The 23,874-nt window shown below is 60.2% G+C and overlaps 1 protein-coding gene across 1 annotated transcript; it reads left to right on the forward strand.

Moving 5' to 3' along the window:
* Positions 1-3,807: 3,807 nt before the first annotated feature.
* On the forward strand, positions 3,808-22,690 carry GJC1 (gap junction protein gamma 1). Its single transcript, XM_075581627.1, has 3 exons — positions 3,808-3,916; positions 16,855-16,941; positions 21,384-22,690. The coding sequence occupies exon 3, from the start codon at positions 21,398-21,400 to the stop codon at positions 22,604-22,606; it is 1,209 nt and encodes a 402-aa protein (XP_075437742.1). The 5' UTR covers positions 3,808-3,916; positions 16,855-16,941; positions 21,384-21,397; the 3' UTR covers positions 22,607-22,690.
* Positions 22,691-23,874: the final 1,184 nt, after the last annotated feature.

Raw genomic sequence — 23,874 nt, forward strand, 5'->3', positions numbered from 1 at the left:
GGGGGGGGGGAGGAGGGAGGGGTTGATGACTGCAGTTGAGGGATTACAGCGTCGCTGAAGGAACTGTTGTGGTTACGTACTCCTGAAAAGTTGCTGCTGCTGCTGCGCGCTACGGATACGTGAGTTCTGCGCGCTCTACGGATACGCGAGTTGCGCGCGCTACGGAAACGCGAGCTGCGCAAAGTCGTTTTCGCGCACACTGTTGGAAAAGGTTTGAAAAATGCACGTAAATTCGGGCGAGGTTTGGAACAAAGTTGGCGTTTTTTTTTGCTGGGGCGACGGGTGTTTAGTCGCCAAAGCTCCCCCATCACCGCGCTGTGCCACGCGCAGAGCCACGTGGGAGAGGCGCTCGCTGGAAACACCGCACTATGTTTTCCATATTTAAGTCGGCGTTTCCCAGGTATCTTAGTCGTGTTCTCCGGTATCTTCTCTCCCCGTGTTGTATAGAGGAGTATTTTTGAACACACCACACACACCACACACACCACACACACCACACACACCACACACACCACACACACCACACACACCACACACACCACACACACCACACACACCACACACACACACACCACACACACACACACACCACACACCACACACACACACCACACACCACACACACACACCACACACCGCACCCACCGCACACATGCACCCACCATTAACACCCTCCCCCCCACCATACTCACACCCCACCCCATACACACACCCTTCCCCAGCCCCCCCCACACACACCCTTCCCCCGCCCCCCCCCCCCCCACACACACACCCTTCCCCTGCCCCCCCCCCACACACACCCTTCCCCCCCACACACACACCCTTCCCCTGCCCCCCCCCCCCCCACACACCCTTTCCCCGCCCCCCCCCCCACACACACCCTTCCCCCGCCCCCCCCCACACACCCTTCCGCACACATGCACCCACCATTAACACCCTCCCCCCCACCATACTCACACCCCACCCCATACTCACACCCCACCCCATACACACACCCTTCCCCCGCCCCCACACACACACCCTTCCCCCGCCCCACACACACACACCCTTCCCCGCCCCCCACACACCCTTCCCCCTTCCCCCCACACACACCCTTCGCCCGCCCCCCCCACACACACCCTTCCCCCGCCCCACACACACACCCTTCCCCCGCCCCCCCCACACACACCCTTCCCCCGCTCCCCACACACACACCCTTCCCCCGCCCCCCCACACATCCTTTCCCCGCCCCCCCCACACACACTCCCTTCCCCTGCCCCCCACACACACCCTTCCCCCGCCCCCCACACACACACCCTTCCCCCACCCCCCACACACACCCTTCCCCCGCCCCCCACACACACACCCTTCCCCCGCCCCCCACACACACCCTTCCCCCCCCCCCCACACACACCCTTCCCCCGCCTCCCACACACACACCCTTCCCCCGCCCCCCACACACCCTTCCCCCGCCCCCCACACACACACCCTTCCCCCGCCCCCCCCCCCACACACCCTTCCCCCGCCCCCACACACACACCCTTCCCCCGCCCCACACACACACTCTTCCCCCCGCCCCCCACACACCCTTCCCCCTTCCCCCCCACACACCCTTCCCCCTTCCCCCCACACACACCCTTCCCCCCCACACACACCCTTCCCCCGCCCCCCACACACACACCCTTCCCCCGCCCCCCACACACACCCTTCCCCCGCCCCCCACACACACCCTTCCCCCGCCCCCACACACATCCTTTCCCCGCCCCCCCACACACACTCCCTTCCCCTGCCCCCCACACACACTCCCTTCCCCTGCCCCCCACACACACCCTTCCCCCGCCCCCCGCACACACACCCTTCCCCCGCCCCCCCACACATCCTTTCCCCGCCCCCCCACACACACTCCCTTCCCCTGCCCCCCACACACACCCTTCCCCCGCCCCCCACACACACACCCTTCCCCCGCCCCCCACACACACCCTTCCCCCGCCCCCCCACACACACCCTTCCCCCGCCCCCCACACACCCCCTCCCCCCCCCACACACCCCCTCCCCCCCACACACCCCCTCCCCCCTCCCCCCCCCCACACACCCCCTCCCCCCCACACACACTCCCCCCTACCCCACACCCCCCCTCCCCCCCCACACACCCCCTCCCCCCCCACACACCCCCTCCCCCCCCACACACACTCCCCCCTACCCCACACACACACTCCACCCCCCACACACCCATGCATACACACACACACACACACGTCAATGTGTACTGAAGTTGGTGAAAGCGTTCCCTTTCCCGGGGTCCCTGTTTTAGCTCGGGCAGACGGTTTTGCCGCCTCTCAGGACGCTGAGTTAAGCCCCGAGCGTGTGTCGCGTGTCTCGCGTGTCTCGCGTGTGTCGCGTGTGTCGCGTGTCTCGCGTGTGTACCCTCCAATTTTAGCCCACGACAGCAAAGCACAACGTTAAAACCCCCTTTTTTTTTAATTTCACTTCTCTTGCAGTGGGATTGCTGGCCGCCGGCGCCGGCGGGAGACGCGCGTATCTCTCGGAAAGCTCCAGCTGACGAGACCCCCCGCCCCGGGCTGCCGGTACGTAGCGAGGCCTCTCCCCGGGGGTCCGGTTATAAATCTTACAGCTGGTTATTAAAGCGCTGTCCGGTCATTTCCCCGCCGTGGATCTCGCAGATCAGGCGTTTATTTAGCCTCAAAGTAATTTTATGATTAATAAGCGCTTTATATATATTTGTTTTTTGTCAAATGGTAAATGATTTGACGTCCTGCGCTGCGAACCTGCGACAGCGGATGTCCGTGTGTTTAAAATGTTTTGAAGGTTTCTCGAGTTCTGCGTTATGTTATATGTCCAAACGAGTTCTGCGCGCGCTATGGATACGCGAGTTCTGCGCGCGCTACGGATACGCGAGTTCTGCGCGCGCTACGGATACGCGAGTTCTGCGCGCGCTACGGATACGCGAGTTCTGCGCGCGCTACGGATACGCGAGTTCTGCGCGCGCTACGGATACGCGAGTTCTGCGCGCGCTACGGATACGCGAGTTCTGCGCGCGCTACGGATACGCGAGTTCTGCGCGCGCTACGGATACGCGAGTTCTGCGCGCGCTACGGATACGCGAGTTCTGCGCGCGCTACGGATACGCGAGTTCTGCGCGCGCTACGGATACGCGAGTTCTGCGCGCTACGGATACGCGAGTTGGGCGCCCCACACACACACACCCTTCCCCCGCCCCCACACACACACCCCTTCCCCCACACACACACCCTTCCCCCACCCCCACACACCCTTCCCCCGCCCCCACACACACACCCTTCCCCCAACACACACACACACCATTCCCCCATCCCACACACACACACCCTTCCCCCTACCCCACACACACACACCTCCCCCTACCCCACACTCCCCCCTACCCCACACACACACACTCCCCCCTACCCCACACACACACACTCCCCCCTACCCCACACACCCCCCCCCCCCCCCCACCACACACACTCCACCCCCCACAGAACCCCCCCCACACACACCCCCACCACACACCCCATGCATACACACACACACACACTCCACCCCCCACACACCCATGCATACACACACACACACACGTCAATGTGTACTGAAGTTGGTGAAAGCGTTCCCTTTCCCGGGGTCCCTGTTTTAGCTCGGGCAGACGGTTTTGCCGCCTCTCGGGACGCTGAGTTAAGCCCCGAGCGTGTCTCGCGTGTCTCGCGTGTCTCGCGTGTCGCGCGTGTCTCGCGTGTGTACCCTCCAATTTTAGCCCAGGACAGCAAAGCACAACGTTAAAACCCCTTTTTTTTTTTAAATTTCACTTCTCTTGCAGTGGGATTGCTGGCCGCCGGCGCCGGCGGGAGACGCGCGTATCTCTCGGAAAGCTCCAGCTGACGAGACCCCCCGCCCCGGGCTGCCGGTACGTAGCGAGGCCTCTCCCCGGGGGTCCGGTTATAAATCTTACAGCTGGTTATTAAAGCGCTGTCCGGTCATTTCCCCGCCGTGGATCTCGCAGATCAGGCGTTTATTTAGCCTCAAAGTAATTTTATGATTAATAAGCGCTTTATATATATTTGTTTTTTGTCAAATGGTAAATGATTTGACGTCCTGCGCTGCGAACCTGCGACAGCGGATGTCCGTGTGTTTAAAATGTTTTGAAGGTTTCTCGAGTTCTGCGTTATGTTATATGTCCAAACGAGTTCTGCGCGCGCTATGGATACGCGAGTTCTGCGCGCGCTACGGATACGCGAGTTCTGCGCGCGCTACGGATACGCGAGTTCTGCGCGCGCTACGGATACGCGAGTTCTGCGCGCGCTACGGATACGCGAGTTCTGCGCGCGCTACGGATACGCGAGTTCTGCGCGCGCTACGGATACGCGAGTTCTGCGCGCGCTACGGATACGCGAGTTCTGCGCGCGCTACGGATACGCGAGTTCTGCGCGCGCTACGGATACGCGAGTTCTGCGCGCGCTACGGATACGCGAGTTCTGCGCGCGCTACGGATACGCGAGTTCTGCGCGCGCTACGGATACGCGAGTTCTGCGCGCGCTACGGATACGCGAGTTCTGCGCGCGCTACGGATACGCGAGTTCTGCGCGCGCTACGGATACGCGAGTTCTGCGCGCGCTACGGATACGCGAGTTCTGCGCGCTACGGATACGCGAGTTCTGCGCGCGCTACGGATACGCGAGTTCTGCGCGCGCTACGGATACGCGAGTTCTGCGCGCTACGGATACGCGAGTTCTGCGCGCGCTAGGGATACGCGAGTTCTGCGCGCGCTAGGGATACGCGAGTTCTGCGCGCTAGACGGATACGCGAGTTCTGCGCGCTACGGATACGCGAGTTCTGCGCGCGCTACGGATACGCGAGTTCTGCGCGCTACGGATACGCGAGTTCTGCGCGCTACGGAATACGCGAGTTCTGCGCGCTACGGATACGCGAGTTCTGCGCGCTACGGATACGCGAGTTCTGCGCGCGCTACGGATACGCGAGTTCTGCGCGCGCTACGGATACGCGAGTTCTGCGCGCGCTACGGATACGCGAGTTCTGCGCGCTACGGATACGCGAGTTCTGCGCGCTACGGATACGCGAGTTCTGCGCGCTACGGATACGCGAGTTCTGCGCCGCTACGGATACGCGAGTTCTGCGCGCTACGGATACGCGAGTTCTGCGCGCTACGGATACGCGAGTTCTGCGCGCTACGGATACGCGAGTTCTGCGCGCGCTACGGATACGCGAGTTCTGCGCGCTACGGATACGCGAGTTCTGCGCGCTACGGATACGCGAGTTCTGCGCGCGCTACGGATACGCGAGTTCCTGCGCGCGCTACGGATACGCGAGTTCTGCGCGCTACGGATACGCGAGTTATGGCGCGCTACGGATACGCGAGTTCTTGCGCGCTACGGATACGCGAGTTATGCGCGCGCTACGGATACGCGAGTTCTGCGCGCTACGGATACGCGAGTTCTGCGCGCGCTACGGATACGCGAGTTCCTGCGCGCTACGGATACGCGAGTTCTGCGCGCTACGGATACGCGAGTTCTGCGCGCTACGGATACGCGAGTTCTGCGCGCTACGGATACGCGAGTTCTGCGCGCTACGGATACGCGAGTTCTGCGCGCTACGGATACGCGAGTTCTGCGCGCTACGGATACGCGAGTTCTGCGCGCTACGGATACGCGAGTTCTGCGCGCTACGGATACGCGAGTTCTGCGCGCGCTACGGATACGCGAGTTCTGCGCGCTACGGATACGCGAGTTCTGCGCGCTACGGATACGCGAGTTCTGCGCGCGCTACGGATACGCGAGTTCTGCGCGCGCTACGGATACGCGAGTTCTGCGCGCGCTACGGATACGCGAGTTCTGCGCGCGCTACGGATACGCGAGTTCTGCGCGCTACGGATACGCGAGTTCTGCGCGCGCTACGGATACGCGAGTTCTGCGCGCTACGGATACGCGAGTTCTGCGCGCGCTACGGATACGCGAGTTCTGCGCGCGCTACGGATACGCGAGTTCTGCGCGCGCTACGGATACGCGAGTTCTGCGCGCGCTACGGATACGCGAGTTCTGCGCGCTACGGATACGCGAGTTCTGCGCGCGCTACGGATACGCGAGTTCTGCGCGCTACGGATACGCGAGTTCTGCGCGCGCTACGGATACGCGAGTTCTGCGCGCTACGGATACGCGAGTTCTGCGCGCGCTACGGATACGCGAGTTCTGCGCGCTACGGATACGCGAGTTCTGCGCGCTACGGATACGCGAGTTCTGCGCGCGCTACGGGATACAGCGAGTTCTGCGCGCTACGGATACGCGAGTTCTGCGCGCTACGGATACGCGAGTTCTGCGCGCGCTACGGATACGCGAGTTCTGCGCGCTACGGATACGCGAGTTCTGCGCGCTACGGATACGCGAGTTCCTGCGCGCTACGGATACGCGAGTTCTGCGCGCTACGGATACGCGAGTTCTGCGCGCGCTACGGATACGCGAGTTCTGCGCGCGCTACGGATACGCGAGTTCTGCGCGCTACGGATACGCGAGTTCTGCGGCGCTACGGATACGCGAGTTCTGCGCGCTACGGATACGCGAGTTCTGCGCGCTACGGATACGCGAGTTCTGCGCGCGCTACGGATACGCGAGTTCTGCGCGCGCTACGGATACGCGAGTTCTGCGCGCGCTACGGATACGCGAGTTCTGCGCGCGCTACGGATACGCGAGTTCTGCGCGCTACGGATACGCGAGTTCTGCGCGCTACGGATACGCGAGTTCTGCGCGCTACGGATACGCGAGTTCTGCGCGCGCTACGGATACGCGAGTTCTGCGCGCGCTACGGATACGCGAGTTCTGCGCGCGCTACGGATACGCGAGTTCTGCGCGCGCTACGGATACGCGAGTTCTGCGCGCTACGGATACGCGAGTTCTGCGCGCGCTACGGATACGCGAGTTCTGCGCGCGCTACGGATACGCGAGTTCTGCGCGCTACGGATACGCGAGTTCTGCGTGCGCTACGGATACGCGAGTTCTGCGCGCTACGGATACGCGAGTTCTGCGCGCTACGGATACGCGAGTTCTGCGCGCGCTACGGATACGCGAGTTCTGCGCGCTACGGATACGCGAGTTCTGCGCGCGCTACGGATACGCGAGTTCTGCGCGCGCTACGGATACGCGAGTTCTGCGCGCGCTACGGATACGCGAGTTCTGCGCGCTACGGATACGCGAGTTCTGCGCGCTACGGATACGCGAGTTCTGCGCGCGCTACGGATACGCGAGTTCTGCGCGCTACGGATACGCGAGTTCTGCGCGCGCTACGGATACGCGAGTTCTGCGCGCGCTACGGATACGCGAGTTCTGCGCGCTACGGATACGCGAGTTCTGCGGCGCTACGGATACGCGAGTTCTGCGCGCTACGGATACGCGAGTTCTGCGCGCTACGGATACGCGAGTTCTGCGCGCGCTACGGATACGCGAGTTCTGCGCGCGCTACGGATACGCGAGTTCTGCGCGCGCTACGGATACGCGAGTTCTGCGCGCGCTACGGATACGCGAGTTCTGCGCGCTACGGATACGCGAGTTCTGCGCGCGCTACGGATACGCGAGTTCTGCGCGCTACGGATACGCGAGTTCTGCGCGCGCTACGGATACGCGAGTTCTGCGCGCTACGGATACGCGAGTTCTGCGCGCTACGGATACGCGAGTTCTGCGCGCTACGGATACGCGAGTTCTGCGCGCGCTACGGATACGCGAGTTCTGGCGCGCTACGGATACGCGAGTTCTGCGCGCTACGGATACGCGAGTTCTGCGCGCGCTACGGATACGCGAGTTCTGCGCGCGCTACGGATACGCGAGTTCTGCGCGCGCTACGGATACGCGAGTTCTGCGCGCGCTACGGATACGCGAGTTCTGCGCGCTACGGATACGCGAGTTCTGCGCGCGCTACGGATACGCGAGTTCTGCGCGCTACGGATACGCGAGTTCTGCGCGCGCTACGGATACGCGAGTTCTGCGCGCGCTACGGATACGCGAGTTCTGCGCGCGCTACGGATACGCGAGTTCTGCGCGCGCTACGGATACGCGAGTTCTGCGCGCTACGGGATACGCGAGTTCTGCGCGCGCTACGGATACGCGAGTTCTGCGCGCTACGGATACGCGAGTTCTGCGCGCTACGGATACGCGAGTTCTGCGCGCTACGGATACGCGAGTTCTGCGCGCGCTACGGATACGCGAGTTCTGCGCGCTACGGATACGCGAGTTCTGCGCGCGCTACGGATACGCGAGTTCTGCGCGCGCTACGGATACGCGAGTTCTGCGCGCTACGGATACGCGAGTTCTGCGCGCGCTACGGATACGCGAGTTCTGCGCGCGCTACGGATACGCGAGTTCTGCGCGCTACGGATACGCGAGTTCTGCGCGCTACGGATACGCGAGTTCTGCGCGCGCTACGGATACGCGAGTTCTGCGCGCGCTACGGATACGCGAGTTCTGCGCGCTACGGATACGCGAGTTCTGCGCGCTACGGATACGCGAGTTCTGCGCGCCTACGACGCGAGTTCGCCTACGGATACGCGAGTTCTGCGCGCGCTACGGATACGCGAGTTCTGCGCGCTACGGATACGCGAGTTCTGCGCGCTACGGATACGCGAGTTCTGCGCGCTACGGATACGCGAGTTCTGCGCGCTACGGATACGCGAGTTTGCGCGCTACGGATACGCGAGTTCTGCGCGCTACGGATACGCGAGTTCTGCGCGCTACGGATACGCGAGTTCTGCGCGCTACGGATACGCGAGTTCTGCGCGCTACGGATACGCGAGTTCTGCGCGCTACGGATACGCGAGTTCTGCGCGCTACGGGATACGCGAGTTCTGCGCGCGCTACGGATACGCGAGTTCTGCGCGCCTACGGATACGCGAGTTCTGCGCGCGCTACGGATACGCGAGTTCTGCGCCGCTACGGATACGCGAGTTCTGCGCGCGCTACGGATACGCGAGTTATGCGCGCGCTACGGATACGCGAGTTCTGCGCGCTACGGATACGCGAGTTCTGCGCGCGCTACGGATACGCGAGTTCTGCGCGCTACGGATACGCGAGTTCTGCGCGCTACGGATACGCGAGTTCTGCGCGCGCTACGGATACGCGAGTTCTGCGCGCTACGGATACGCGAGTTCTGCGGCGCTACGGATACGCGAGTTCTGCGCGCTACGGATCGCGAGTTCTGCGCGCTACGGATACGCGAGTTCTGCGCGCTACGGATACGCGAGTTCTGCGCGCGCTACGGATACGCGAGTTCTGCGCGCTACGGATACGCGAGTTCTGCGCGCGCTACGGATACGCGAGTTCTGCGCGCGCTACGGATACGCGAGTTCTGCGCGCGCTACGGATACGCGAGTTCTGCGCGCTACGGATACGCGAGTTCTGGCGCGCTACGGATACGCGAGTTCTGCGCGCTACGGATACGCGAGTTCTGCGCGCGCTACGGATACGCGAGTTCTGCGCGCGCTACGGATACGCGAGTTCTGCGCGCTACGGATACGCGAGTTCTGCGCGCTACGGATACGCGAGTTCTGGCGCGCTACGGATACGCGAGTTCTGCGCGCTACGGATACGCGAGTTCTGCGCGCTACGGATACGCGAGTTCTGCGCGCTACGGATACGCGAGTTCTGCGCGCGCTACGGATACGCGAGTTCTGCGCGCGCTACGGATACGCGAGTTCTGCGCGCTACGGATACGCGAGTTCTGCGCGCGCTACGGATACGCGAGTTCTGCGCGCGCTACGGATACGCGAGTTCTGCGCGCGCTACGGATACGCGAGTTCTGCGCGCGCTACGGATACGCGAGTTCTGCGCGCTACGGATACGCGAGTTCTGCGCGCGCTACGGATACGCGAGTTCTGCGCCGCTACGGATACGCGAGTTCTGCGCGCGGCTACGGATACGCGAGTTCTGCGCGCGCTACGGACGGTCTGGGATACGGCGAGTTCTGCGCGCGCTACGGATACGCGAGTTCTGCGCGCTACGGATACGCGAGTTCTGCGCGCGCTACGGATACGCGAGTTCTGCGCGCGCTACGGATACGCGAGGTTCTGCGCGCTACGGATACGCGAGTTCTGCGCGCTACGGATACGCGAGTTCTGCGCGCTACGGATACGCGAGTTCTGCGCGCTACGGATACGCGAGTTCTGCGCGCTACGGATACGCGAGTTCTGCGCGCGCTACGGATACGCGAGTTCTGCGCGCTACGGATACGCGAGTTCTGCGCGCGCTACGGATACGCGAGTTCTGCGCGCCCTACGGATACGCGAGTTCTGCGCGCTACGGATACGCGAGTTCTGCGCGCGCTACGGATACGCGAGTTCTGCGCCGCTACGGATACGCGAGTTCTGCGCGCTACGGATACGCGAGTTCTGCGCGCTACGGATACGCGAGTTCTGCGCGCTCGGCTACGGGATACGCGGAGTTCTGCGCGCTACGATACGCGAGTTCTGCGCGCTAGTTACGCGAGTTCTGCGCGCTACGGATACGCGAGTTCTGCGCGCGCTACGGATACGCGAGTTCTGCGCGCTACGGATACGCGAGTTCTGCGCGCGCTACGGATACGCGAGTTCTGCGCGCTACGGATACGCGAGTTCTGCGCGCTACGGATACGCGAGTTCTGCGCGCTACGGATACGCGAGTTCTGCGCGCTACGGATACGCGAGTTCTGCGCGCTACGGATACGCGAGTTCTGCGCGCTACGGATACGCGAGTTCTGCGCGCTACGGATACGCGAGTTCTGCGCGCTACGGATACGCGAGTTCTGCGCGCTACGGATACGCGAGTTCTGCGCGCGCTACGGATACGCGAGTTCTGCGCGCTACGGATACGCGAGTTCTGCGCGCTACGGATACGCGAGTTCTGCGCGCGCTACGGATACGCGAGTTCTGCGCGCTACGGATACGCGAGTTCTGCGGCGCTACGGATACGCGAGTTCTGCGCGCTACGGATACGCGAGTTCTGCGCGCTACGGATACGCGAGTTCTGCGCGCGCTACGGATACGCGAGTTCTGCGCGCGCTACGGATACGCGAGTTCTGCGCGCTACGGATACGCGAGTTCTGCGCGCGCTACGGATACGCGAGTTCTGCGCGCTACGGATACGCGAGTTCTCGCGCGCTACGGATACGCGAGTTCTGCGCGCTACGGATACGCGAGTTCTCGCTACGGATACGCGAGTTCTGCGCGCTACGGATACGCGAGTTCTGCGCGCTACGGATACGCGAGTTCTGCGCGCTACGGATACGCGAGTTCTGCGCGCTACGGATACGCGAGTTCTGCGCGCTACGGATACGAGCGCTACGATCTGCGCGCGCTACGGATACGCGAGTTCTGCGCCGCTACGGATACGCGAGTTCTGCGCGCTACGGATACGCGAGTTCTGCGCCGCCGAGTTCTGCGCGCTACGGATACGCGAGTTCTGCGCGCTACGGATACGCGAGTTCTGCGCGCGCTACGGATACGCGAGTTCTGCGCGCGCTACGGATACGCGAGTTCTGCGCGCTACGGATACGCGAGTTCTGCGTGCGCTACGGATACGCGAGTTCTGCGCGCTACGGATACGCGAGTTCTGCGGCGCGCTACGGATACGCGAGTTCTGCGCGCGCTACGGATACGCGAGTTCTGCGCGCTACGGATACGCGAGTTCTGCGCGCTACGGATACGCGAGTTCTGCGCGCGCTACGGATACGCGAGTTCTGCGCGCTACGGATACGCGAGTTCTGCGCGCGCTACGGATACGCGAGTTCTGCGCGCGCTACGGATACGCGAGTTCTGCGCGCGCTACGGATACGCGAGTTCTGCGCGCGCTACGGATACGCGAGTTCTGCGCGCGCTACGGATACGCGAGTTCTGCGCGCGCTACGGATACGCGAGTTCTGCGCGCGCTACGGATACGCGAGTTCTGCGCGCGCTACGGATACGCGAGTTTCTGCGCGCTACGGATACGCGAGTTCTGCGCGCTACGGATACGCGAGTTCTGCGCGCGGCTACGGATACGCGAGTTCTGCGCGCGCTACGGATACGCGAGTTCTGCGCGCGCTACGGATACGCGAGTTCTGCGCGCTACGGATACGCGAGTTCTGCGCGCTACGGATACGCGAGTTCTGCGCGCTACGGATACGCGAGTTCTGCGCGCTACGGATACGCGAGTTCTGCGCGCTACGGATACGCGAGTTCGCGCGCGCTACGGATACGCGAGTTCTGCGCGCTACGGATACGCGAGTTCTGCGCGCTACGGATACGAGTCTGCGCGCTACGGATACGCGAGTTCTGCGCGCGCTACGGATACGCGAGTTCTGCGCGCTACGGATACGCGAGTTCTGCCGCGCTACGGATACGCGAGTTCTGCGCGCTACGGATACGCGAGTTCTGCGCGCGCTACGGATACGCGAGTTCTGCGCGCTACGGATACGCGAGTTCTCGCGCGCTACGGATACGCGAGTTCTGCGCGCTGCTACGGATACGCGAGTTCTGCGCGCGCTACGGATACGCGAGTTCTGCGCGCGCTACGGATACGCGAGTTCTGCGCGCTACGGATACGCGAGTTCTGCGCGCGCTACGGATACGCGAGTTCTGCGCGCTACGGATACGCGAGTTCGCGCGCTACGGATACGCGAGTTCTGCGCGCTACGGATACGCGAGTTATGCGCGCGCTACGGATACGCGAGTTCTGCGCGCTACGGATACGCGAGTTCTGCGCGCTACGGATACGCGAGTTCTGCGCGCGCTACGGGATACGCGAGTTCTGCGCGCTACGGATACGCGAGTTCTGCGCGCTACGGATACGCGAGTTCTGCGCGCGCTACGGATACGCGAGTTCTGCGCGCTACGGATACGCGAGTTCTGCCGCGCTACGGATACGCGAGTTCTGCGCGCTACGGATACGCGAGTTCTGCGCGCTACGGATACGCGAGTTCTGCGCGCTACGGATACGCGAGTTCTGCGCGCTACGGATACGCGAGTTCTGCGCGCGCTACGGATACGCGAGTTCTGCGCGCTACGGATACGCGAGTTCTGCGCGCGCTACGGATACGCGAGTTCTGCGCGCGCTACGGATACGCGAGTTCTGCGCGCGCTACGGATACGCGAGTTCTGCGCGCTACGGATACGCGAGTTCTGCGCGCGCTACGGATACGCGAGTTCTGCGCGGCTACGGATACGCGAGTTCTGCGCGCGCTACGGATACGCGAGTTCTGCGCGCTACGGATACGCGAGTTCTGCGCGCGCTACGGATACGCGAGTTCTGCGCGCGCTACGGATACGCGAGTTCTGCGCGCGCTACGGATACGCGAGTTCTGCGCGCGCTACGGATACGCGAGTTCTGCGCGCTACGGATACGCGAGTTCTGCGCGCGCTACGGATACGCGAGTTCTGCGCGCTACGGATACGCGAGTTCTGCGCGCGCTACGGATACGCGAGTTCTGCGCGCTACGGATACGCGAGTTCTGCGCGCTACGGATACGCGAGTTCTGCGCGCTACGGATACGCGAGATCTGCGCGCTACGGATACGCGAGTTCTGCGCGCTACGGATACGCGAGTTCTGCGCGCGCTACGGATACGCGAGTTCTGCGCGCTACGGATACGCGAGTTCTGCGCGCTACGGATACGCGAGTTCTGCGCGCGCTACGGATACGCGAGTTCTGCGCGCTACGGATACGCGAGTTCTGCGCGCGCTACGGATACGCGAGTTCTGCGCGCGCTACGGATACGCGAGTTCTGCGCGCGCTACGGATACGCGAGTTCTGCGCGCGCTACGGATACGCGAGTTCTGCGCGCTACGGATACGCGAGTTCTGCGCGCGCTACGGATACGCGAGTTCTGCGCGCTACGGATACGCGAGTTCTGCGCGCGCTACGAATACGCGAGTTCTGCGCGCGCTACGGATACGCGAGTTCTGCGCGCGCTACGGATACGCGAGTTCTGCGCGCGCTACGGATACGCGAGTTCTGCGCGCTACGGATACGCGAGTTCTGCGCGCGCTACGGATACGCGAGTTCTGCGCGCTACGGATACGCGAGTTCTGCGCAGCGCTACGGATACGCGAGTTCTGCGCGCTACGGATACGCGAGTTCTGCGCGCTACGGATACGCGAGTTCTGCGCGCGCTAGGGATACGCGAGTTCTGCGCGCTACGGATACGCGAGTTCTGCGCGCTACGGATACGCGAGTTCTGCGCGCGCTACGGATACGCGAGTTCTGCGCGCTACGGATACGCGAGTTCTGCGCGCTACGGATACGCGAGTTCTGCGCGCTACGGATACGCGAGTTCTGCGCGCTACGGATACGCGAGTTCTGCGCGCGCTACGGATACGCGAGTTCTGCGCGCGCTACGGATACGCGAGTTCTGCGCGCTACGGATACGCGAGTTCTGCGCGCTACGGATACGCGAGTTCTGCGCGCTACGGATACGCGAGTTCTGCGCGCTACGGATACGCGAGTTCTGCGCGCTACGGATACGCGAGTTCTGCGCGCTACGGATACGCGAGTTCTGCGCGCGCTACGGATACGCGAGTTCTGCGCGCGCTACGGATACGCGAGTTCTGCGCGCGCTACGGATACGCGAGTTCTGCGCGCGCTACGGATACGCGAGTTCTGCGCGCTACGGATACGCGAGTTCTGCGCGCTACGGATACGCGAGTTCTGCGCGCGCTACGGATACGCGAGTTCTGCGCGCGCTACGGATACGCGAGTTCTGCGCGCGCTACGGATACGCGAGTTCTGCGCGCTACGGATACGCGAGTTCTGCGCGCGCTAGGGATACGCGAGTTCTGCGCGCTACGGATACGCGAGTTCTGCGCGCGCTACGAATACGCGAGTTCTGCGCGCGCTACGGATACGCGAGTTCTGCGCGCGCTACGGATACGCGAGTTCTGCGCGCGCTACGGATACGCGAGTTCTGCGCGCTACGGATACGCGAGTTCTGCGCGCGCTACGGATACGCGAGTTCTGCGCGCTACGGATACGCGAGTTCTGCGCGCGCTACGGATACGCGAGTTCTGCGCGCTACGGATACGCGAGTTCTGCGCGCTACGGATACGCGAGTTCTGCGCGCGCTAGGGATACGCGAGTTCTGCGCGCTACGGATACGCGAGTTCTGCGCGCTACGGATACGCGAGTTCTGCGCGCGCTACGGATACGCGAGTTCTGCGCGCTACGGATACGCGAGTTCTGCGCGCTTACGGATACGCGAGTTCTGCGCGCTACGGATACGCGAGTTCTGCGCGCTACGGATACGCGAGTTCTGCGCGCGCTACGGATACGCGAGTTCTGCGCGCGCTACGGATACGCGAGTTCTGCGCGCTACGGATACGCGAGTTCTGCGCGCTACGGATACGCGAGTTCTGCGCGCTACGGATACGCGAGTTCTGCGCGCTACGGATACGCGAGTTCTGCGCGCTACGGATACGCGAGTTCTGCGCGCTACGGATACGCGAGTTCTGCGCGCGCTACGGATACGCGAGTTCTGCGCGCTACGGATACGCGAGTTCTGCGCGCTACGGATACGCGAGTTCTGCGCGCGCTACGGATACGCGAGTTCTGCGCGCGCTACGGATACGCGAGTTCTGCGCGCTACGGATACGCGAGTTCTGCGCGCGCTACGGATACGCGAGTTCTGCGCGCTACGGATAAGCGAGTTCTGCGCGCGCTACGGATACGCGAGTTCTGCGCGCTACGGATACGCGAGTTCTGCGCGCGCTACGGATACGCGAGTTCTGCGCGCTACGGATACGCGAGTTCTGCGCGCTACGGATACGCGAGTTCTGCGCGCTACGGATACGCGAGTTCTGCGCGCTACGGATACGCGAGTTCTGCGCGCTACGGATACGCGAGTTCTGCGCGCTACGGATACGCGAGTTCTGCGCGCGCTACGGATACGCGAGTTCTGCGCGCTACGGATACGCGAGTTCTGCGCAAAGTCGTTTTCGCTCACACTGTTGGAAAAGGTTGAAAAATGCACGGAAATTCGGGCGAGGTTTGGAACAAAGTTGGCGGTTTTTTTGCTGAGGAGACGGGTGTTTAGTCGCCAAACCTCCCCCATCACCGCGCTGTGCCACGCGCAGAGCCACGTGGGAGAGGCGCTCGCTGGAAACACCGCACTAATGTTTTCCATATTTAAGTGGGTGTTTCCCAGGTATCTTAGTCGTGTTCTCCGGTATCTTCTCTCCCCGTGTTGTATAGAGGAGTATTTTTGGACACACACCCACACACCCACACACCCACACACCCACACACCCACACACCCACACACCACACACCACACACACACACCCTTCCCCCGCCCCCACACACACACACCCTTCCCCCGCCCCCACACACACACCCTTCCCCCAACACACACACACACCCTTCCCCCACCCCACACCACACACACCATTCCCCATCCCACACACACACACCCTTCCCCCTACCCCCCTACCCCACACACCTCCCCCTACCCCACACACACACCTCCCACTACCCCACACACACACACCTCCCCCCCCCACCACACACCCTCCCCCCCTACCACACACACTCCCCCCTACCCCACACACACACTCCCACCCCCCACACACCCATGCATACACACACACACACACACACACACACACACACACGTCAATGTGTACTGAAGTTGGTGAAAGCGTTCCCTTTCCCGGGGTCCCTGTTTTAGCTCGGGCAGACGGTTTTGCCGCCTCTCAGGACGCTGAGTTAAGCCCCGAGCGTGTCTCGCGTGTCTCGCGTGTCTCGCGTGTCTCGCGTGTCTCGCGTGTGTACCCTCCAATTTTAGCCCACGACAGCAAAGCACAACGTTAAAACCCCTTTTTTTTTTTTCATTTTCACTCCTCTTCCAGTGGGATTGCTGGCCGCCGGCGCCGGCGGGAGACGCGCGTATCTCTCGGAAAGCTCCAGCTGACGAGACCCCCCGCCCCGGGCTGCCGGTACGTAGCGAGGCCTCTCCCCGGGGGTCCGGTTATAAATCTTACAGCTGGTTATTAAAGCGCTGTCCGGTCATTTCCCCGCCGTGGATCTCGCAGATCAGGCGTTTATTTAGCCTCAAAGTAATTTTATGATTAATAAGCGCTTTATATATATTTGTTTTTTGTCAAATGGTAAATGATTTGACGTCCTGCGCTGCGAACCTGCGACAGCGGGATGTCCGTGTGTTTAAAATGTTTTGAAGGTTTCTCGAGTTCTGCGTTATGTTATATGTCCAAACAAGTGGATGTGAAACTACTTCGGCTGTCGGGGAGAGAATGCCTGGATCTTTTCTTGTTTCTTTGTGTATTCATCGCCAGAGTACTTTAAAGGGATCAGTCCCTCCTAGGGGCAAAGTGTACTAATGGCAGTGACATGGTTAAGGGGATCAGTCTCTCCTAGGGGCAAAGTGTACTAATGGCAGTGACAGGGTTAAGAGGGTCAGTCTCTCCTAGGGGCAAAGTGTACTAATGGCAGTGACAGGGTTAAGGGATCAGTCCCTCCTAGGGACAAAGTGTACTAATGGCAGTGACATGGTTAAGGGGTCAGTTCCTCCTAGGGGCAAAGTGTACTAATGGCAGTGACATGGTTAAGGGGATCAGTCCCTCCTAGGGGCAAAGTGTACTAATGGCAGTGACATGGTTAAGGGGTCAGTCTCTCCTAGGGGCAAAGTGTACTAATGGCAGTGACATGGTTAAGGGGTCAGTCCCTCCTAGGGCAAAGTGTACTAATGGCAGTGACATGGTTAAGGGGATCAGTCTCTCCTAGGGGCAAAGTGTACTAATGGCAGTGACAGGTTAAGGGGTCAGTCCCTCCTAGGGACAAAGTGTACTAATGGCAGTGACATGGTTAAGGGGTCAGTCCCTCCTAGGGGCAAAAGTGTACTAATGGCAGTGACATGGTTAAGGGGATCAGTCTCTCCTAGGGGCAAAGTGTACTAATGGCAGTGACATGGTTAAGGGGATCAGTCCCTCCTAGGGACAAAGTGTACTAATGGCAGTGACATGGTTAAGGGGGTCAGTCCCCTCCTAGGGGCAAAGTGTACTAATGGCAGTGACATGGTTAAGGGGTCAGTCCCTCCTAGGGGCAAAGTGTACTAATGGCAGTGACATGGTTAAGGGGGTCAGTCTCTCCTAGGGGCAAAGTGTACTAATGGCAGTGACATGGTTAAGGGTCAGTCCCTCCTAGGGGCAAAGTGTACTAATGGCAGTGACATGGTTAAGGGGATCAGTCTCTCCTAGGGGCAAAGTGTACTAATGGCAGTGACATGGTTAAGGGGATCAGTCCCTCCTAGGGACAAAGTGTACTAATGGCAGTCACATGGTTAAGGGGTCAGTCCCTCCTAGGGGCAAAGTGTACTAATGGCAGTGACATGGTTAAGGGGTCAGTCCCTCCTAGGGGCAAAGTGTACTAATGGCAGTGACATGGTTAAGGGGTCAGTCTCTCCTAGGGGCAAAGTGTACTAATGGCAGTGACATGGTTAAGGGGTCAGTCTCTCCTAGGGGCAAAGTGTACTAATGGCAGTGACATGGTTAAGGGGTCAGTCCTCTCCTAGGGGCAAAGTGTACTAATGGCAGTGACATGGTTAAGGGTCAGTCTCTCCTAGGGCAAAGTGTACTAATGGCAGTGACATGGTTAAGGGGTCAGTCTCTCCTAGGGTCAAAGTGTACTAATGGCAGTGACATGGTTAAGGGGTCAGTATCTCCTAGGGGCAAAGTGTACTAATGGCAGTGACAGGGTTAAGGGGTCAGTCTCTCCTAGGGGCAAAGTGTACTAATGGCAGTGATGGTTAAGGGATCAGTCCCTCCTAGGGGCAAAGTGTACTAATGGCAGTGACATGGTTAAGGGGTCAGTCCCTCCTAGGGGCAAAGTGTACTAATGGTAGTGACATGGTTAAGGGGTCAGTCCCTCCTAGGGGCAAAGTGTACTAATGGCAGTGACATGGTTAAGGGGTTAGTCTCTCCTAGGGGCAAAGTGTACTAATGGCAGTGACATGGTTAAGGGGTCAGTCCCTCCTAGGGGCAAAGTGTACTAATGGCAGTGACATGGTTAAGGGGTCAGTCCCTCCTAGGGACAAAGTGTAATAATGGCAGTGACATGGTTAAGGGGTCAGTCCCTCCTAGGGGCAAAGTGTACTAATGGCAGTGACAGGGTTAAGGGGTCAGTCTCTCCTAGGGACAAAGTGTACTAATGGCAGTGACATGGTTAAGGGGTCAGTCTCTCCTAGGGACAATGTGTACTAATGGCAGTGACATGGTTAAGGGGTCGGTCTCTCCTAGGGGCAAAGTGTACTAATGGCAGTGACATGGTTAAGGGATCAGTCCCTCCTAGGGGCAAAGTGTACTAATGGCAGTGACATGGTTAAGGGGTCAGTCCCTCCTAGGGGCAAAGTGTACTAATGGTAGTGACATGGTTAAGGGGTCAGTCCCTCCTAGGGGCAAAGTGTACTAATGGCAGTGACATGGTTAAGGGGTTAGTCTCTCCTAGGGGCAAAGTGTACTAATGGCAGTGACATGGTTAAGGGGTCAGTCCCTCCTAGGGGCAAAGTGTACTAATGGCAGTGACATGTTTAAGGGGTCAGTCCCTCCTAGGGGCAAAGTGTACTAATGGCAGTGACATGGTTAAGGGGTCAGTCCCTCCTAGGGGCAAAGTGTACTAATGGCAGTGACATGGTTAAGGGGTCAGTCCCTCCTAGGGGCAAAGTGTACTAATGGCAGTGACATGTTTAAGGGGTCAGTCCCTCCTAGGGGCAAAGTGTACTAATGGCAGTGACATGTTTAAGGGGTCAGTCCCTCCTAGGGGCAAAGTGTACTAATGGCAGTGACATGGTTAAGGGGTCAGTCCCTCCTAGGGGCAAAGTGTACTAATGGCAGTGACATGGTTAAGGGGTCAGTCCCTCCTAGGGGCAAAGTGTACTAATGGCAGTGACATGTTTAAGGGGTCAGTCCCTCCTAGGGGCAAAGTGTACTAATGGCAGTGACATGGTTAAGGGGTCAGTCCCTCCTAGGGGCACAATGTACAGTGACAGGGTTAAGGGGTCAGTGCCTCCTAGGGGCAAAGTGTACTAATGGTAGTGACATGGTTAAGGGGTTTAATCTGGGTAACTGATGCCTTGGTTACACATGTAACACCTATAAGTACTGTATATGTAAGGTATGATTTAAGGTTAGACTTGGGAGGGTCTGATGTCCGCTGGCTGCTGCCTTCTGTATGATGTCACTGTGAGGTCAGCGAGCGCTTGTCAGCCAGAGTCTCTGAGGGCGGCACAAGGGGAAAGAAAGCACTCGCTTGACCAACAGCAACTTGCTGCCCGTGGATTTTACCCACAATACATTTCTGTAGCCTCACACGCTTTTACCCAGAATACATTTCTGCAGCCGCACACGCTTTTACCCAGAATACATTTCTGCAGCCGCACACGCTTTTACCCAGAATACATTTCTGTCGCCCCGCACGCTTTTACCCAGAATACATTTCTGCAGCCGCACACGCTTTTACCCAGAATACATTTCTGTCGCCCCGCACGCTTTTACCCAGAATACATTTCTGCAGCCCCGCACGCGCTTTTACCCAGAATACATTTCTGTAGCCTCACACGCTTTTACCCAGAATACATTTCTGCAGCCGCACGCGCTTTTACCCAGAATACATTTCTGCAGCCGCATGCGCTTTTACCCAGAATACATTTCTGCAGCCGCATGCGCTTTTACCCAGAATACATTTCTGCAGCCGCACACGCTTTTACCCAGAATACATTTCTGCAGCCGCATGCGCTTTTACCCAGAATACATTTCTGTAGCCCCGCACACGCTTTTACCCAGAATACATTTCTGTAGCCCCGCACACGCTTTTACCAAGAATACATTTCTGCAGCCGCACACGCTTTTACCCAGAATACATTTCTGTAGCCCCGCACGCGCTTTTACCCAGAATACATTTCTGTAGCCCCACACGCGCTTTTACCCAGAATACATTTCTGTAGCCCCACACGCGCTTTTACCCAGAATACATTTCTGCAGCCGCACACGCTTTTACCCAGAATACATTTCTGTAGCCCCACACGCGCTTTTACCCAGAATACATTTCTGTAGCCTCACACGCTTTTACCCAGAATACATTTCTGTAGCCTCACACGCTTTTACCCAGAATACATTTCTGTAGCCCCACACGCGCTTTTACCCAGAATACATTTCTGTAGCCGCACACGCGCTTTTACCCAGAATACATTTCTGTCGCCCCGCACGCGTTTCTACCCACAATACATTGCTAAAGCAGAGCAAGAGTCCGCAGGTTTACTCCACATAAATGAGCCACTTCAGCCACTAAATGGTTAGCGATGGTTGGGTTTGTTCTTCCGATTTGGACCTGGTTTTTGTTTATTTTGCCGGTGGTTTTTGTATTGCAGGAGGAGCCGGCGACATGAGCTGGAGTTTCCTGACGCGCCTGTTGGAGGAAATCCACCAGCACTCCACGTTCGTCGGCAAGATCTGGCTGACCGTGCTCATCGTCTTCCGCATCGTCCTCACCGTGGTGGGCGGCGAGTCCATCTACTACGACGAGCAAGCCAAGTTCGTGTGCAACACGGAGCAGCCGGGCTGCGAGAACGTCTGCTACGACGCCTTCGCCCCGCTCTCCCACGTCCGCTTCTGGGTCTTCCAGATCATCCTGGTGACCACGCCGCCCCTCTTGTACCTGGGCTACGCCGTCCACAAGATCGCCCGGACGGAGGAGGAGCGCCGCGACCAGGGCGGCAAGCGGGCCCGGCACAAGGGGTACGCCCCGCGCTGGAAGCCGCACCGGGGGCTGGAGGAGGAGGACGACGACGACGACGACGACCACGAGGTGGACCCCATGATGTACCCGGAAACCGAGCTGGGGAGCGAGAGGGGTCGCCCGGAGCCGAGCCGCGGGAAGGCCAAACACGACGGGCGGAAGCGCATCCGCGCCGACGGGCTGATGAGGATCTACGTGCTGCAGCTGCTGGTCAGGACGGCCTTGGAGGTGGGCTTCCTGGCCGGGCAGTTCTTCCTGTACGGGTTCGAGGTGGTCCCCAAATACGAGTGCGGGACCAAGCCTTGCCCGCACACCGTGGACTGCTTCATCTCCCGTCCCACCGAGAAGACCATCTTCCTGTTGATCATGTACGGGGTCAGCTGCCTGTGCTTCCTCCTGGACGTCTGGGAGATGCTCCACCTCGGCTTCGGCACCATCCGCGACACGCTCAACAGCCGGAGGAAGGAGGCGGCGGCGGCGGACGACGCCTCGGCCTACAACTACCCCTTCACTTGGAACACCCCGTCTGCCCCGCCGGGCTACAACGTGGCGGTGAAGCCGGAGCCCGTCCGCTACACCGAGCTCACCAACGCCAAGATGGCCTACAAGCAGAACCGGGCCAACACCGCCCAGGAGCGGCAGTACGGGGTCGGCAGCGTGGACAACATCCCCGCCAGTCTGGACCACCTGCAGCGGGAAATCCGCGTGGCGCGGGAGCGGCTGGAGCTGGCCGTGCAGGCGTGCCGCGCCAGCCCGCCCGCCGCCGTCGCCGGGGAGAAGAGACCGAAGAAAGGCTCCGCCAAGAGCAGCGTCAGCAGTCGGTCAGGAGACGTGAAGACCTCGGTGTGGATTTAATTCCTCTTCCCCCGCACGGGCGGTTCGTAACGCTATTGTCTCCGGGCAGAACAGTCGGCCGAGTGATAATTGCCCCCCCTCCCCCCCCTCCCCCCTAGTGTAAATATTTGGTTGCCGGCTACGTCATCTGAACGGAAAAGGCTCGATAAAAAAGATGGCGGCGCTGCGCATCCTGGAGATCGTTGATTTTTGGTCGATCGCGGCGTTGTTTTTTTTTTTGTTTTATCGAACCCGTCTCGCGCCGGACGTTGGTTTCGCGGCCGCCGCGTTGAACCTCGGACAGTGTTGGGAAACGATTCCCGGCGAGGTTTTCAAGTTGCTGGATTTACGCATTTTTGTTTTTTCTTTAAAACGCCGCAGAGGGGGGGGGGACATTTTCCCCCGACGCCTCGTTGCTGCCAAACTGGAGCAATAAACGCGACTGATTCAAGTTGTTTTTTGGGGGGGGGGGGGGGGGGGGGGTTTGCACCTCCGGCCTGCACATGTTTTATTTGTCGCGGGTATGAAGGGGGACGGGGGGTTGACGCCAGGGCTGGTCGAAGTGCCTTGTCGAGGAGGAGGAGGAGGAGGAGGAGGAGGAGGAGGAGGAGGAGGAGGAGGAGTTGCTGTTTGTTCTGCGAACGACCTCTTATTTATGTTTTTTTTTTAAATGTTTTTGAACGTCAACGTAGCTGACCTCATGGGAGAAAACCCACTGCACCCCCTCGTGTATGTACACTCAGGGTTAGGAAATCCCCCCCCCCCCCCGGCGGGTGAGGGATACGCATTCGTGTCATCGATTTAAATCGCAGTAGAAGCGCGGTGGAGGGGGGACGGGGGGACAGGGACCCGCGAGAACTCGTTCCAGTAAAATGCTCTTCTAAAGTTCAGAAAAGTTACAATAGGCGTCCTTTCCCTCTTGTTTGATTCAAGTTCCCCAGTCTTACGTCCTTTTTTTAGGGAGCCAGCTAGTTCTGCTTTAATTTATATTATTGTTGTTGTTGTTGTTGTTGTTGTTGTTGTGGTATCCCTCCGGTATGAAAGACCCCCCCTCCCTCCCCCCCCTACAACATTGGGCCCCCGTATGTACCAAGGCGTCTTCAAACGAAAGACCCCTTACATTCCATTGGCTGAAATAAGCTGTGAGATGAGGGATGGGAGGGGGGGGGGGTCTTCCAGCCCAGGAAGGGGGTTGGGAAGGGGGGTCTTTGGCAGATGTGTATTTCAGTCGTCGTCGTCGTCCCCTTCCTCATACCCCCCCCCCCCCCTTTTTTTTTTCTACGTGGTTT

The sequence above is a fragment of the Ascaphus truei genome, unplaced genomic scaffold (assembly GCF_040206685.1).
Source record: "Ascaphus truei isolate aAscTru1 unplaced genomic scaffold, aAscTru1.hap1 HAP1_SCAFFOLD_1454, whole genome shotgun sequence".
In the NCBI taxonomy this organism is placed as follows: domain Eukaryota; kingdom Metazoa; phylum Chordata; class Amphibia; order Anura; family Ascaphidae; genus Ascaphus; species Ascaphus truei.